The sequence below is a fragment of the Meles meles genome, chromosome 1 (assembly GCF_922984935.1).
Source record: "Meles meles chromosome 1, mMelMel3.1 paternal haplotype, whole genome shotgun sequence".
Classification (NCBI taxonomy): domain Eukaryota; kingdom Metazoa; phylum Chordata; class Mammalia; order Carnivora; family Mustelidae; genus Meles; species Meles meles.
The window spans coordinates 189,834,647-189,847,355 of NC_060066.1; the positions used below are offsets into that span (position 1 = coordinate 189,834,647).

General features: G+C 40.1%; 1 protein-coding gene across 3 annotated transcripts in view; it reads left to right on the forward strand.

Annotated features, from left to right (window-relative positions):
- Positions 1-12,709, forward strand: part of KIAA0319L (KIAA0319 like) — an 89,149-nt gene that overhangs the window by 46,736 nt on the left and 29,704 nt on the right. For all 3 annotated transcript variants that reach the window (XM_045997701.1, XM_045997691.1, XM_045997705.1), the window contains exons 4-6: positions 4,292-4,538; positions 6,843-6,944; positions 9,849-9,946. In XM_045997701.1, coding sequence (XP_045853657.1) covers positions 4,292-4,538; positions 6,843-6,944; positions 9,849-9,946 — 447 coding nt within the window. The remainder of the gene's footprint in view (positions 1-4,291; positions 4,539-6,842; positions 6,945-9,848; positions 9,947-12,709) is intronic.

Genomic DNA, 12,709 nt, shown 5'->3' on the forward strand with positions numbered 1-12,709 from the left:
ATAGGGAGATGATCCTGCATTTTCTGGTGGGCCCAATTTAAACACAGGTCCTTAAAAGTGGAAGAGGACAATATAATTGTGAAGAAAGACAGATAGATGTAACATTACTTGCTTTGAAGATGAAGGAAGGGGACTATGAACTAAAGAAAGTGGGTAAAAATGGGAAAAGCAAGAAAAGAGGATTCTGTCATAGAGTATGCTGCTTTGTTAATTTCTTTTCATTCTTTTTTCTCTGTGTGTTTGATTTTGAATCATTTCTGTTGATACGTCTTCAAGTTTGCTGATCTTTTCTTCTGCATTGTCTACGCTGCTATTAAATCTTTACAGTGTATTTTTATTTGTGTGTCTATACATAAGCAGGGTAAACGTACCTTCATCGCAGCAGTGGTTCAAAACAATTTTTTTCTACCGTGTATTTTTCATCTTAGACATTATAATATTCATCTCTAGAAGCTTGATTTGAGTCTTTTTTTAAAAAGATTTTATTATTTATTTATTTTAGAGAGAGTGTGAGGTGGGGAAAGAGCAGTGAGGGAGGGAGAAGAAAGGGTAAAGAATCTCAAATAGACTCCTTACTGAGCACAGAACCCAACATGGGGCTTGAACTCAAGACCTGAAGATCATGACCTGAGCCAAAACCAGGAGTTGCACATTTAACTGAGCCAGCCAGGTACCTCTGATTTGGGTCTTTTAAAAAATATATCATCTGTGTCTCTCCTTAATATAAGTAGTCTTGCAGTCTTTCCTATAGCTTTTTGAATATATGGAATACAATCATAGTAATTATTTTAACACCTTTGTCTACTAGTTCCGTTACCTCTGTTTTTTCTGGGTCAGTTTTTTTTTTTTTTTTTAAAGATTTTATTTATTTATTTGACAGAGAGAGATCACAAGTAGGCAGAGAGGCAGGCAGAGAGAGTGAGAGGGAAGCAGGCTCCCTGCCGAGCGGAGAGCTGGAGGATGTGGGACTCGATCCCAGGACCCTGAGATCATGACCTGAGCCGAAGGCAGCGGCTTAAACCACTGAGCCACCCAGGCGCCCCTTCTGGGTCAGTTTTAATTAATAGATATTTTTCCTCATTACAGGAACATTGTTATTCCGAAGTACTCTTGGGAATTCTTGTTTTTAAGGCCCATTTCCTTGCCTTACTTGCTCATCTTGGGCAAGCTTGTTTATTCCCATGGCTTCAGCTGCTATCTTTGGGAACTTGATTCCAACCCTGGGTCTCTATTTGAATTTCTCAGCTGTACTTCAGGTTCAGTATGTCTGAAACAAAACTTGCCTGTTATTTTCTTAAAGTTGCTCCTTTGTAGTCTATCTTAGTTTTTGACACCACAATAGTTAGTCCCTCAATTCAAGCTAGAAACATGGGAGTCATCGTGCATTCTTTTCCCCAAGCCCCAGATGTATTTCAGCTTCACAAATATTAGATCCTTAATATTTTAAAATCCATCCCACTAGAGGAATTTCCAGTAATGGTGGCAGAGTAAAGTGGTCTCCTGAATCTTCCCACAGATAATAATTATAAAATATGTAAAAAAAAAAATGTATTTAAGGAAACTGGAAAGGATCCAAAAGCAGACAGAAGGTACAGGAGAGCTTACTCTTGAAAAACAGCAACTAGAAGTGATAATAATTGTGAGTTTGCAGCTTTTTAAAATTTTTGCCTGAGGGCATTCACTAACTCCCACAGCAGAGAAAAATGGCAGTGGAAAACCTCAGTCTTATTTTCTTATGGTGGCAAAGAACAGAGTTCAGTATAGAAAAATTACCTGAACGGGGAGTCATGGGGGGTAGGGAGGGAAAAAGTGACACAAGACGTGATAGGGAGGGAGACAAACCATAAGAGACTCTTAATCTCACAAAACAAACTGAGGGCTGCTAGGGGATAAGGGGGAAGGAATAGAGGGTGGCTGGGTTATGGACATTGGGGAGGGTATGTGCTATGGTGAGCGCTGTGAATTGTGTAAGACTGATTATTCACAGACCTGTACCCTGAAGCAAAAAATACATTATATGTTAATTTTTTAAAAAAGAAAAAAAACAACAACATAGAATGTGGTGAAGCCCATAACCTCACTAGAAACTCTACTAAAATCCCTGGCTGAACCTCTAAACTACACCCAAATAGGAAGATTCCAGAAGGCATGATAAAAAAGGAGGCAGAGATCAGAGAGGCAGAGTTCTGTCTTTGAAAGACAAAACCTAATGCCAGGTGAGCACTGTGAATTCATCAACTATGTGTAGCACAGGTGGCAGAAATCTGAAGTCTTACCGACTTGAGGAGTCAGAGTGCAGAGTTGAAGGCTGAAAAATTAGGGAGTAATCTTATGAAGTAAAGAGTACAGAGAGAGCAGGCCCAATTCTGAGTACAACCTATTGCAAAATTCTTGGCTAGTCATCAGATTAAACAAGAACACCTGCAGGTATCACCATGCGGTATCATTAGAATGACAAAAGAATAAAAAATACCAAGATACGGAGTATTAGTGAAGCGTGGAGCAGCTGGAATTCTCCTGCACTGCCGCTGGAAATGCAAAATGGTAGAGCCACTTCAGATAACAGCTCACAGTTCCTTATAAAGTTCAACATACACTTACATGTAACCAGCAATAAGTACTCTTGAGTATTTACCCAAAATAAATTAAAACACATGTTTACAAAAACTTTGGATTTCAAACATTTATAGCAGATTATTTATAAGAGCTGAGAACTGAAAACAAAAATCAGTAGATGAGTGGATAAATACATTTTGGTATATCTCTAGAATAATATACTACTCGGTAATAAAAAGGAATGAACTACTGTTATAACAATACCATGGATGCATCTTTGAAACATTATGTTGCGTGAAAGCAGCCAGAAACGAAAATAGTATGTATATGATTAGTTTTATATGAAATACAAGAAAGCCCAAAGTAACTAGTGGGGACAGAAAACATATCAGTGGTTGCATATGAGCCTGAGGATGGAGGTAGGGGGAATGAGTTGATTTCTGGGGCTGATCGAAATGGTTTCTGTCTTGATTGTGGTTACGTGGGTATAGATCCTTGTCAAAATGCATAGACCTATACATTTTAAATGTGTGCAGTTTATTTGGTGTAAATTACCCTTCAGTTACATTGACTTAAAAAAAAAATCCATACCACCAGCTTTGTTTAGCCACTCATCATTTCTCAGTTGGATGAGTGCAGTACACTCCAAAGTGGTGTTCCTGCTGTTGTCTTAGTTCTTCAAACCCTTACATGATGCAGCAACCTGAATGATCCACCTAAAACAGAAATCCGACTTTTTCTCTTCCCCATATACAACCCAATAATTGCTCACCATTACCCGGCACCTTAGAGTAGCATATGTCTTCTTTCCCCTGGCCCTTGACTGTCTATCCAGCTCATCCTCTATTACTTCCTGCCTCTCACTTTGCTTATGGACTCTCAGTTCCCAGCACAAGCCATGCTGATCTCATTTCCTGTGCCTGTACTCATCTCTCCCCTCAGCCTTTTGTCTAGTAAACAATGGTTCACCTTTTAAAACTCAGCTTAGGGGGCACCTGGGTGGCTCAGTCGTTAAGCGTTTGCCTTCAGCTCAGGTCATGATCCCAGAGTGCTGGGATCGAACCCCATATCTGGCTCCCTGCTCAGTGGGAAGCCTGCTTCTCCCTTTCTCTCTGCAGCTCCCCCTGCTTGTGTTCCCTCTCTTGCTTTGTCTCTCTCTGTCAAATAAATAAAAATCTTTTAAAAAAAAAAAAAAAACTCAGCTTAGGACTCTCCTCTAGAGAATGCCTTTATCTATTTATTTAAACCATCCTTCTTCACACACTCCAAGAGAGGAACTAAGTACTCTTCAGACTATAGATTTTCGGTTCATTGTTAACTTTTATAGGTGTGTTTATCCCTTTGATTTCTTACATTTTTATTCTCTCTCACTAGATTGTGCACATGTTGAGCACACTTTCATTTATGTTTTGGGTCCACAAGGCCCATGCCATAATAAGTGCTTAATAAGTATTTGTAGAAAGATTGAATATAAATGTTGAGAAAAGAAAAGTATACGTAGAATGATTATTACTGTTTTGTTTTAAGCAAACCTCTGTGCATAGAGAAAAAGACTGGGAAGGTTTATAACAACATTTTAACACCAGTTTGGGTGGTGAGATTTGTTCCTTTAATATTTTTGATGGTTTTTGCACTCTTTATAAAAAATTTAGTGTGCAATTATTTTATGAGACATAACCTAAAAATCTGGAGTTACAATTTTTGCCTATTCAAATGAATTTTTGCATTTCTTTAGGTCCACAAGGCAGTTATAATTTCCAGTCCCTTAACCCCCGTCCTGGCTGCGGAGATTCCTGGTTGGTCAAAGAATGTGTCAGTCCAACCTGAGACATCAGAGGATCCTGGTACTACACCTAGCATTCAGCAAGTAAAAAGCCTTGGGAAAATCCAGATTTCTACCCCTCTGCCAGTGGCTCCTTCCTACAATTATGCTACCCCTAACCCCCAGGCCTCTTTCCAGAGCACCTCAGCACCATACCCAGGTGAGGCCCTCTACTTCTGCCCTTGGAGATAGGATGGAAAAGTGGAGCATTTGATCAGTGTTCTCTTTAGTGCAAGGAAAAGAGAGAGGCATGACTTTTGAGTACTGTAGATTAGAGAAAAAATAATCCTGTCTTTGTTCCTGTAATCATAGGACTTGGGGCTCTCCATCCTTTTCTCAACAGGCCCCAGCCTATGGAAATTAATGAGGCTCATTTTCCCAGAGCCAGATTCCACTGTGCCTGGAATTTAAAGGCACAAGATTCAATGAAGTAATATTCGAGGAACCAAACAAGTAGAAGCCACTGCGAAGAGAGTTGGATCTTTGTACCTATTTGCCTTCTGAATGGCTGATTGTAGGTCAGATATTTGTCTTTCTGATTTTGGCAGTATCTTTATTTTTAAAGCAACCCATCCATAGGGAGGAGATTTATAAGGAGTGTTGCCTTAACAAGTCTGGGCTTCATGAGTGCTGTCCTAAGGTATTAGGAGGAAGTGGTTAATCAAGGAAACTAACTTGATCTTTATCCCCTGAAAAAGGCAACAGGGTGAAGCAAAGCCAGTAAAAATGAAGTTTTGCTGATTTTTTATTTCAATTCATAGGCTCTTCTTTCATATTCATACTTCTTTCATATTCATACTTCTTTTCATAGTATAACATGAAATTTGGGGGGTTTCAATCCTAAGGGACTAAAATAATTTTTGTTTTCAGGCATAATGCCTGTAATTTTTGATGTGATTGTGAAGGGTTTGAGTAACACTGTTTTTGTCCATTATAGTCTTTCTGAGTATAGTGATTTCTCTTTCCTTTTTTTTTTCTTTTCTTTCTTTCTTTTTTGTTTTTTTGAAATTCACTTCAGAGTGTCCTAAGCAGACAGATACATCTCAAATTTCATGATTGTCTAGGAGGTCCTTCTTACCCCTCAGTCTTGAAATATGAGCGGACCAGCCATTTGTTTGTTTTAAGCTCTCTAGTTCCTAGGTCTCATACCAAATAACAATTATTGTCAGAGAAGTAAGATTTACATAGTAGTGGGTCTCAACAACCTGCAAACATTTTGGGCATGCTACTGACACCTAGTGGGTGGAGGCCTGGGATCCTGCCAGCTGTCATGCAGTGCACAGGACAATTTCCCCCACCCCCACAACAAAGAATTATCTGGTCCAAAACATCAGTAGTGCCAAGGTTGAGAACCCAGAGATGTATGAAATAGCTATTGAAATAGTATGAAGACTATACTGAAAATATACTGTATTTAGCTATTAGCTGACATGGGTATTCCAAAAATGCTGAGGTACTTCATTCAGAAAGTAGATAAGTTTGAACCGAAGTGGTCTGAGATTTCTTGGAGAGAAGACTGGCATTATGCTAGAAACAAAGTACTGATTGAGAATAAAGAAAGCATACATCCCAGTTGAAGGAAATAGTGTTGGTAAAGTCCTCAAGTGTAGACCTTGTCTTCCATGGAGCACAGGAAGGAAAATGAATATAATTGGAGGCAGAATTGGGTAGGAGGTGTGAGGTAGTGTGATCAGATGATAATGGTTTTCTAATGCCAGGTTGGCAGTTAGCCTTGAATGTGGTATGGGAGTGGGGATTTAAGTAGGAAAGTAACATGGTGGGGGGAGTATTTTAGAAAAACTAATGATGGTGGGTATTTTAGGGAGACAGAATGGATTAGAGCGGGGAGTTCTGGCAGAGGGAAGACCAGTTAAGATTCTTGGAATAACCTAAGTCTGTGGTTGTAGCAATTGGAATAGAATGAAATTAAGGCCGTCTTTGTGATCAACATTTGGCTTTTCTTTTTGGAACTTTATAGATGTATTTATTAGAAAGTTGTTTATCAGCATAAAGATGATCCTTGAAATACTGTTGAACGCTGATTATTGAACTCCATAGAAATTACTATATAAAGAGGGCTTATGGATAGACTATAGTTAAAATACAGTGGAGGAAAACTCAGAGACAAAGGAATAAAAGTAGAATAATATGGTGTCCTGATAATCTGAGTGTTTCAATATCGAGGCAGTCAGCAGTATTGGATGCCACTGAAGTAAAGGATGCGGGTTGAGAAACAGTTACTGGATTTGCAAGGAGCTGTTTGTGGATGACCTCAAAAGATCTTTCTCAGTGGGAAAATGGGGCAGAATAAGATTTCAGGGGATTAGAGAGTAGGTAAATAATGAGGAAATAACGGCAGTAGTTGAATATTGTTTATAAAAGAAATCTGTCCCCAAAAGGATAGAGAGGAATAAGGTAGTCTGGCTCTAATTTCTTATCTCTTGTTTCTTTTCTTTGGTTCCAGTTGTGAAGGAACTGGTGGTATCTGCTGGAAAGAGTGTTCAGATTACCCTGCCCAAGAATGAAGTTCAGTTAAATGCATATGTTCTCCAAGAACCACTTGAAGGTAAAACATCCCCTTAATTACGTTTGGATAATATTTTAATTTATGATATTTACATACCTTAACTCATTTACTCATTGCAGCAGTCCTGTGAGAACAGGCACAAATGTTTATCTGTTGTGAGAGGCAATATAATATAATGTTTGAAATCATGGGCTTCGATGTCAGCCTGGGTTCAAATCCCAGCTCAGCTAGATATTAGCTGAATGATTTGAAACAAATTATTTTTATGCTTCCATTTCTATCTCAGTAAAATGAGGATAATAATTTCTACTTCATAAGGTTACTTTAAGGGCAAATGAAACAGTATATAAGGGACCTACCTCAGTGCCTAGCATATAGGTGATGCTCATTAAGTGGCGGTTGGATTATACCCCTTTAAAAGAGGAAGAACCTGAGACTGAGGTTAACCTATTTATTTTGTCCAAACAACTAGTAAATAGCAGAGGTAGAACTTGTAGAGCAGTATTTAAGACTATGGCTAATAGAGATTTGACATTTAAAAAAAGAGGAAGACAGGGCTCCTGGGTGACTTGGTTGGTTAAGCATCTGACTCTTGATTTCAGCCCAGATCGTGATCTTAGGGTGGTGAGATTGAGCCCCACTTGTCCCTCTCCCTCCCTCCACTTGTGCTCTTGTGCTCTCTCTCTCTCAAATAAATAAATAAAGTAATTAATTAATAAAATCTTAAAAAAAAGACAAGCCCAATGTGATGCATAAAATTGGGATCTATGAAATACATAAATTAGGGGGTGCTGCATTCATTATTTAAGAAAACTTTTATAATATGAGCCTCCCTTTCACCTTTGAAATATATATTAATATATTAATACTAACATTTGGCATAGAAACACACAAGTATACTTTGATGGAAAATGATTGCATTGGGTTTATGCTTCTCTTATTACAGGGTTAGTCAAATCAAATGCCATACTTTAGGATTCAGGATTAGGTACACACCTTTCCTAACAATAGTCCTGCTTTCTAACAGGCCTATTACCAACTAGTGTATTTATGCAAAAGTACTTTTCCAGAACCTAAATGCTCTCCTCTTTCTATATTTCTGCCCTCACATTGAGGTTTCCTTATCTGTTCATTCCATCTTCCTCCAGAGAAGCTTTATCCGGACTCCCTCTGGTGGTAAGTTCAGGTGACTGAACCTGGTGGCCTTTGAAGATGGCAGTGAGAACTGCCTTGAGCTGCAGTTGCCTCCACTGTTTTGTGAAAAGCACTGGGCTCTGCTTTATTTTCTTGTCTAACCCCTGTTTGCATATACATGTCTGTGAGTTGCTGTCACCTTGTAGATCAGGACATGGGTTCTATTTAAAGAGGGCTTAGGGACTGTAGTTAAAATGGAGACTTTGATGAAGTCTAAAACACATGGGTTGAGAAAGAGATTCCTTTCAACTGTCCTCTCCACGGGTTGTTCAGCCTTTATCAGACACGTGAGATGAATGGTTTCAAACTTTCCCGATTGGGGACAAGTGAACAGGAGTAGCTCTGCCTACTCATCCTCCCCCTCATCTCCTGCGGCAGCCCTCGAAGCACCCCTCAGGATTGCTCTCAGGTTAGGAGGCATGGTTTGAAAACCACTGCCCTAAATCATTTAAACCAGCATTCTGTCTAGCAGACCTATCATCAGTTGTTCTTACCCTTGGGTAAATTTTTGGCTGTGAGGCATAATTCATCCCCCAAACTTTTCTGTCCTAGGAATATTGCCCTTTCTTGAAATTGCATTGCCAGCCTGAAATATTGTAGAACTGTCAGTTCCCAAACTAGTGTGAGTCCGATTTCTGTGTGGAAGAAAAATTTCCAACTCTAGTTGGAAGGTCATCTCTTAGCACCAGTTCTGCAGCTGCCGCTGCTTTCCTCCTTCTCATCTGACTTGACTTCCACAGAATATATGTGTGAGAGCTGCCCAGGCATGATGACTGTCCAACACAAAGCTAGTATTTTGGGGAGGAAGGAAGAGTGATAGATCTTGCACCTCAAGCTTATAAAATAAAATCTGGTCTTCAGATGAAGGCTATCTTGGAATTTGATTCTATGTGCTAACTTACAAACTCATGAACTAAGAAAGAGATGACCATTCCCTGTTACGCTTTTGAGGTTTCTTCTCTTTTCCTTCTGGGTAGTAACATAAACTAAGCCTTCGTACCCAGCCCCATCTGTCCCTCATCAGATGTGAATTTCGTTTCCCCCCAAATTTAAGACCACTTTCATGGGGGTGGGATTCCATTTAGATAATGGGATCCTGTCCTTGTCCTACCCAGTCATACAGTCTGAGCTACAAATGAAGACCATTTAATGCTTCATTTGATCTTTATTAATTTCAGTGGGGCCTGTTTTAAATGGGCCATCCCCTACCATCTTCTGCAGTGTGTTATTTAGCTCAGCAGGAATGAAGTAGCTCTTTTAACTCACCAGGGTGTGATGACCTCAGTGAGACAAGCATTGTTAGCACTCTGTAAAAAAGCTATTTTTGAACCATGTTATTTAGAAGTCATTGCTATTCTTTGTTGCAAAAGAAGTTTCGCAAGAAAATGGCCTTTGTTCCCATTAAGTTCATCTATAGTGGTTGATAGGGCTTGTATTTTCACTGTGATGCCACACCATGAACAACCTGGTATTTGGAAGGAGGATTGGCCTCTTTCAAAGGGAGACTGGCTGTGGGGCAGGAGAGAGCACTGTTGGGAGAGGGTGGAGGAAGCCCTGACTGTAGCTGAGTCAGCAGAATCCTCCCTTTCTTTCAACAAGACATTTGGTTTCCTATAGGCTCTGGGGTGGAATCTTAAAAACTGAGGCCTTGTCAAGATTTAGAAGAGATTTGTTATTGGCAGGCTGTGCGGCTGCCCTCTTTGTGTGTGGGTGTGTGTTTTCATGATTTCTGTAACTGCCCTTCTATAGGAGAAACCTACACCTACGACTGGCAGCTGATTACTCATCCTAAAAACTACAGTGGAGAGATGGAAGGGAAACATTCTCAGATCCTCAAACTGTCCAAGGTGAATTTGCTTCCTCTCACTTGCAGGGGTGGGGTAGAGGTGCTGACCATTTTCTAAAATGTCACATGTAGAATCTTCTGTTCACACTTAAATCAGGAACATTCTTTCAGAAGTGAATCCTCCAAAAGTCTGGCTGACATCCAGTATTTGTTAGTGTATGATTCTCAAATGTTCATTTATGGTGAGGAGACTATAAGCATGGTGGTGATAGCTGAAAATATACACTAAACAGTTTTTAAGGGTAACATAAGGATTTTAGAATTTGGGAGATAAGCTAAGTTTTTTGTGGCCACAAGACTGTGTAAATTGGCTCAGTCTTTTTTTGGGATTCAGTGTAGTTATTAGGAAGCATAAAAATGTTCATATCCTTTAGCCAGGCAGTCTCATTCATTCGTTCATTCTTTTTTTCTTTAACAACTGTTCATCGCACACTAGTTATGTGTCAGGCGGTGGGGATTTACCAGTGGATTGATCAAAATCTTCACATTCAAGGACAGTAGAGTCTCACCAGTGATACCGGCCAGAAGCAGACAATTAAATTATAACAGGGGATGCACTAGGTCAGTGCACGGAGTATTGAAGCCCTGGGGAGTTAGTGGGGTCATTCCAGTGACTCACTTTCTTGGTAAAGGGTGGAGTGCTGATGCAGGGGAAGCAATGTCCACTGGGCCAAACATAAAATGTGGCAGAAAGGGAATTCTGTGTGGTTCAGCACGACTAGACCCTCTGGCATGAGAAGAGCAGTGGCACAAAGTTGGAGAGATGCACGGGTCGCAGAGTGAAGACTGTGAATCTTATACACAGGGAATATGGACCCTTTGAAAGGTTTTAGACAGCAGAAAGACTAGTTCAGGTTTTCGGTTTAGAAAACTTATCCTGACTACAGATTGGAGGAAGTAAGACTCAAACTGGGGAAGCCAATTGAGAATCTGTTGAAAGATGTGGGTATGAGTTGGTGATAACCTGAGTTGAAAAACAAATAAAACTGAAAGACCACGATTGAGCTCATAATATGTGCCAGACACAGTGCTAATTGTTGTATGCACTAACCAACCCCAAGATGTAGATACTAATACCTGTTTTATATGACAAAACTAAAAATTGGAAAAATAAAGTAATTTAGCCAAAGTTCACAAAGCTATTAAATGGTAGATTTGAACTAGAACTTTCTATCCCTGAAGCTCTTGCTTTTAATAACTTTGCTCTGATGGTTGAAATCTAAGGTGATGGCATTGTGAATGGACAGAAGTGAGTGGATGTCAGGAGTATAATGGAGGTTGACTCGATAAGGCCTGGTGATGGAAGTGAGTGGCAAATTGGGGAAGAGAAGTCTAGGATCATTCTAGCCTTTTGGCTCAGGCACCTGGGTAGGCACAACAGTGGTGATATTCACTAAAATGAAGAACACAGAAAGAGGAGCAAGTTTGGATGAGGTTTACAGATGATTAAATCATTTTTGGACAGAGTGAGTTTGAGGTGCCTGTGAAGTAGCTGGGACTCAGGGACTAGAGATCAGGACACAAGTCTGCGCTAGAGAGAGAAATTTGCACACCAACCTCAAACAGATGACATTTGAAGTCATGGTAATGTATGAGATGATCCCGACAGAGTGTGTAGAGTGCAGTTGGAATCCTGGGGAGCACAGTGATTAAAGGTGTGCAAGGAAGAAGAAACTGAAGGAAATGAGAAAAGTGAAAGCCAAGGAATGAGAGCTTTCCAAGAAGAAAAACATCAAAAACACTAGTCAATTAGCATTTGCTCAAAGATCATTTGGAAGAAAGGAGGAACCTCGTTCATCTGAAAGATGTTTATCACAGTATTGGTTATAATAGTAAAAGCCTGGAAACAACCTGGATACCAACAATGTGGAACGCTTATGTGATATGACACGTGTACTCTGCAGTATTCTGCAGCGTTGGAAGTGACCATTAAAAAGACTGTTACAATGGGGGAAGGTGCTTATGGTAAATGAACAGAAGAAAGAATAATAAAAAGCTTGATGCGGGCTTTTCTTTCTGATCTGCCATCTGCAGTGGGACTGCTGCCAAGATGCAGATTTTTGTGAAAACCTTTACAGGGAAGATCATCACTCTTGAGGTTGAATCCTCAGAGTAGAAAACATAAAGGCCAAGATCCAGGAATTCCTCCTGATCAGCAGAGACTGATCTTTGCTGGCAAGCAACTGGAAGGTGGCTAGACTTTGTGTGACTACAGCATTCAAAAGGAGGCCCCTCTTCATCTTGTGCTGAAACTTTGTGGTGGGGCTAAAAAGAAGGAAGGAGTCTTGCAGCACTCCCAAGAAGAATAAGCATGAGAGAAAGAAGGTTAAGCCGGCTGTCCGGAAATACCAGAAGGTGGATGAGAATGGCAAAACCAGTCACCTTCATCGGGAGTGCCCTTCAGATGAATGCGATGCTGGAGTTTTTACGGCTGGCCATCTGACAGGCATTCTTGTGGTAGATGTTGTCTGACTTACTGCTTCAACAAACCAGAAGACCAGGGTACTTGTGTACAGGTTAATAAAAGACAAGAACTGACACCAACAACAAAAAGCTTGATGCACACCTTGATTCTAACTGGAGCTTGAAAGTCCAGTTCCTGGAGGTAGAGGTCTCATCTTACTCCTCTCCAAACTACAAGCCTAGGATAATGTCCAGCGTCTAATTGGCTCTCAACAAATGTTTCCTGAACGAATGAACTATTGAAAAGTCATTCTTTGTATGTGGTCAAGGACTGGAAGAAAGTAAGAGAAATAGGATTAAC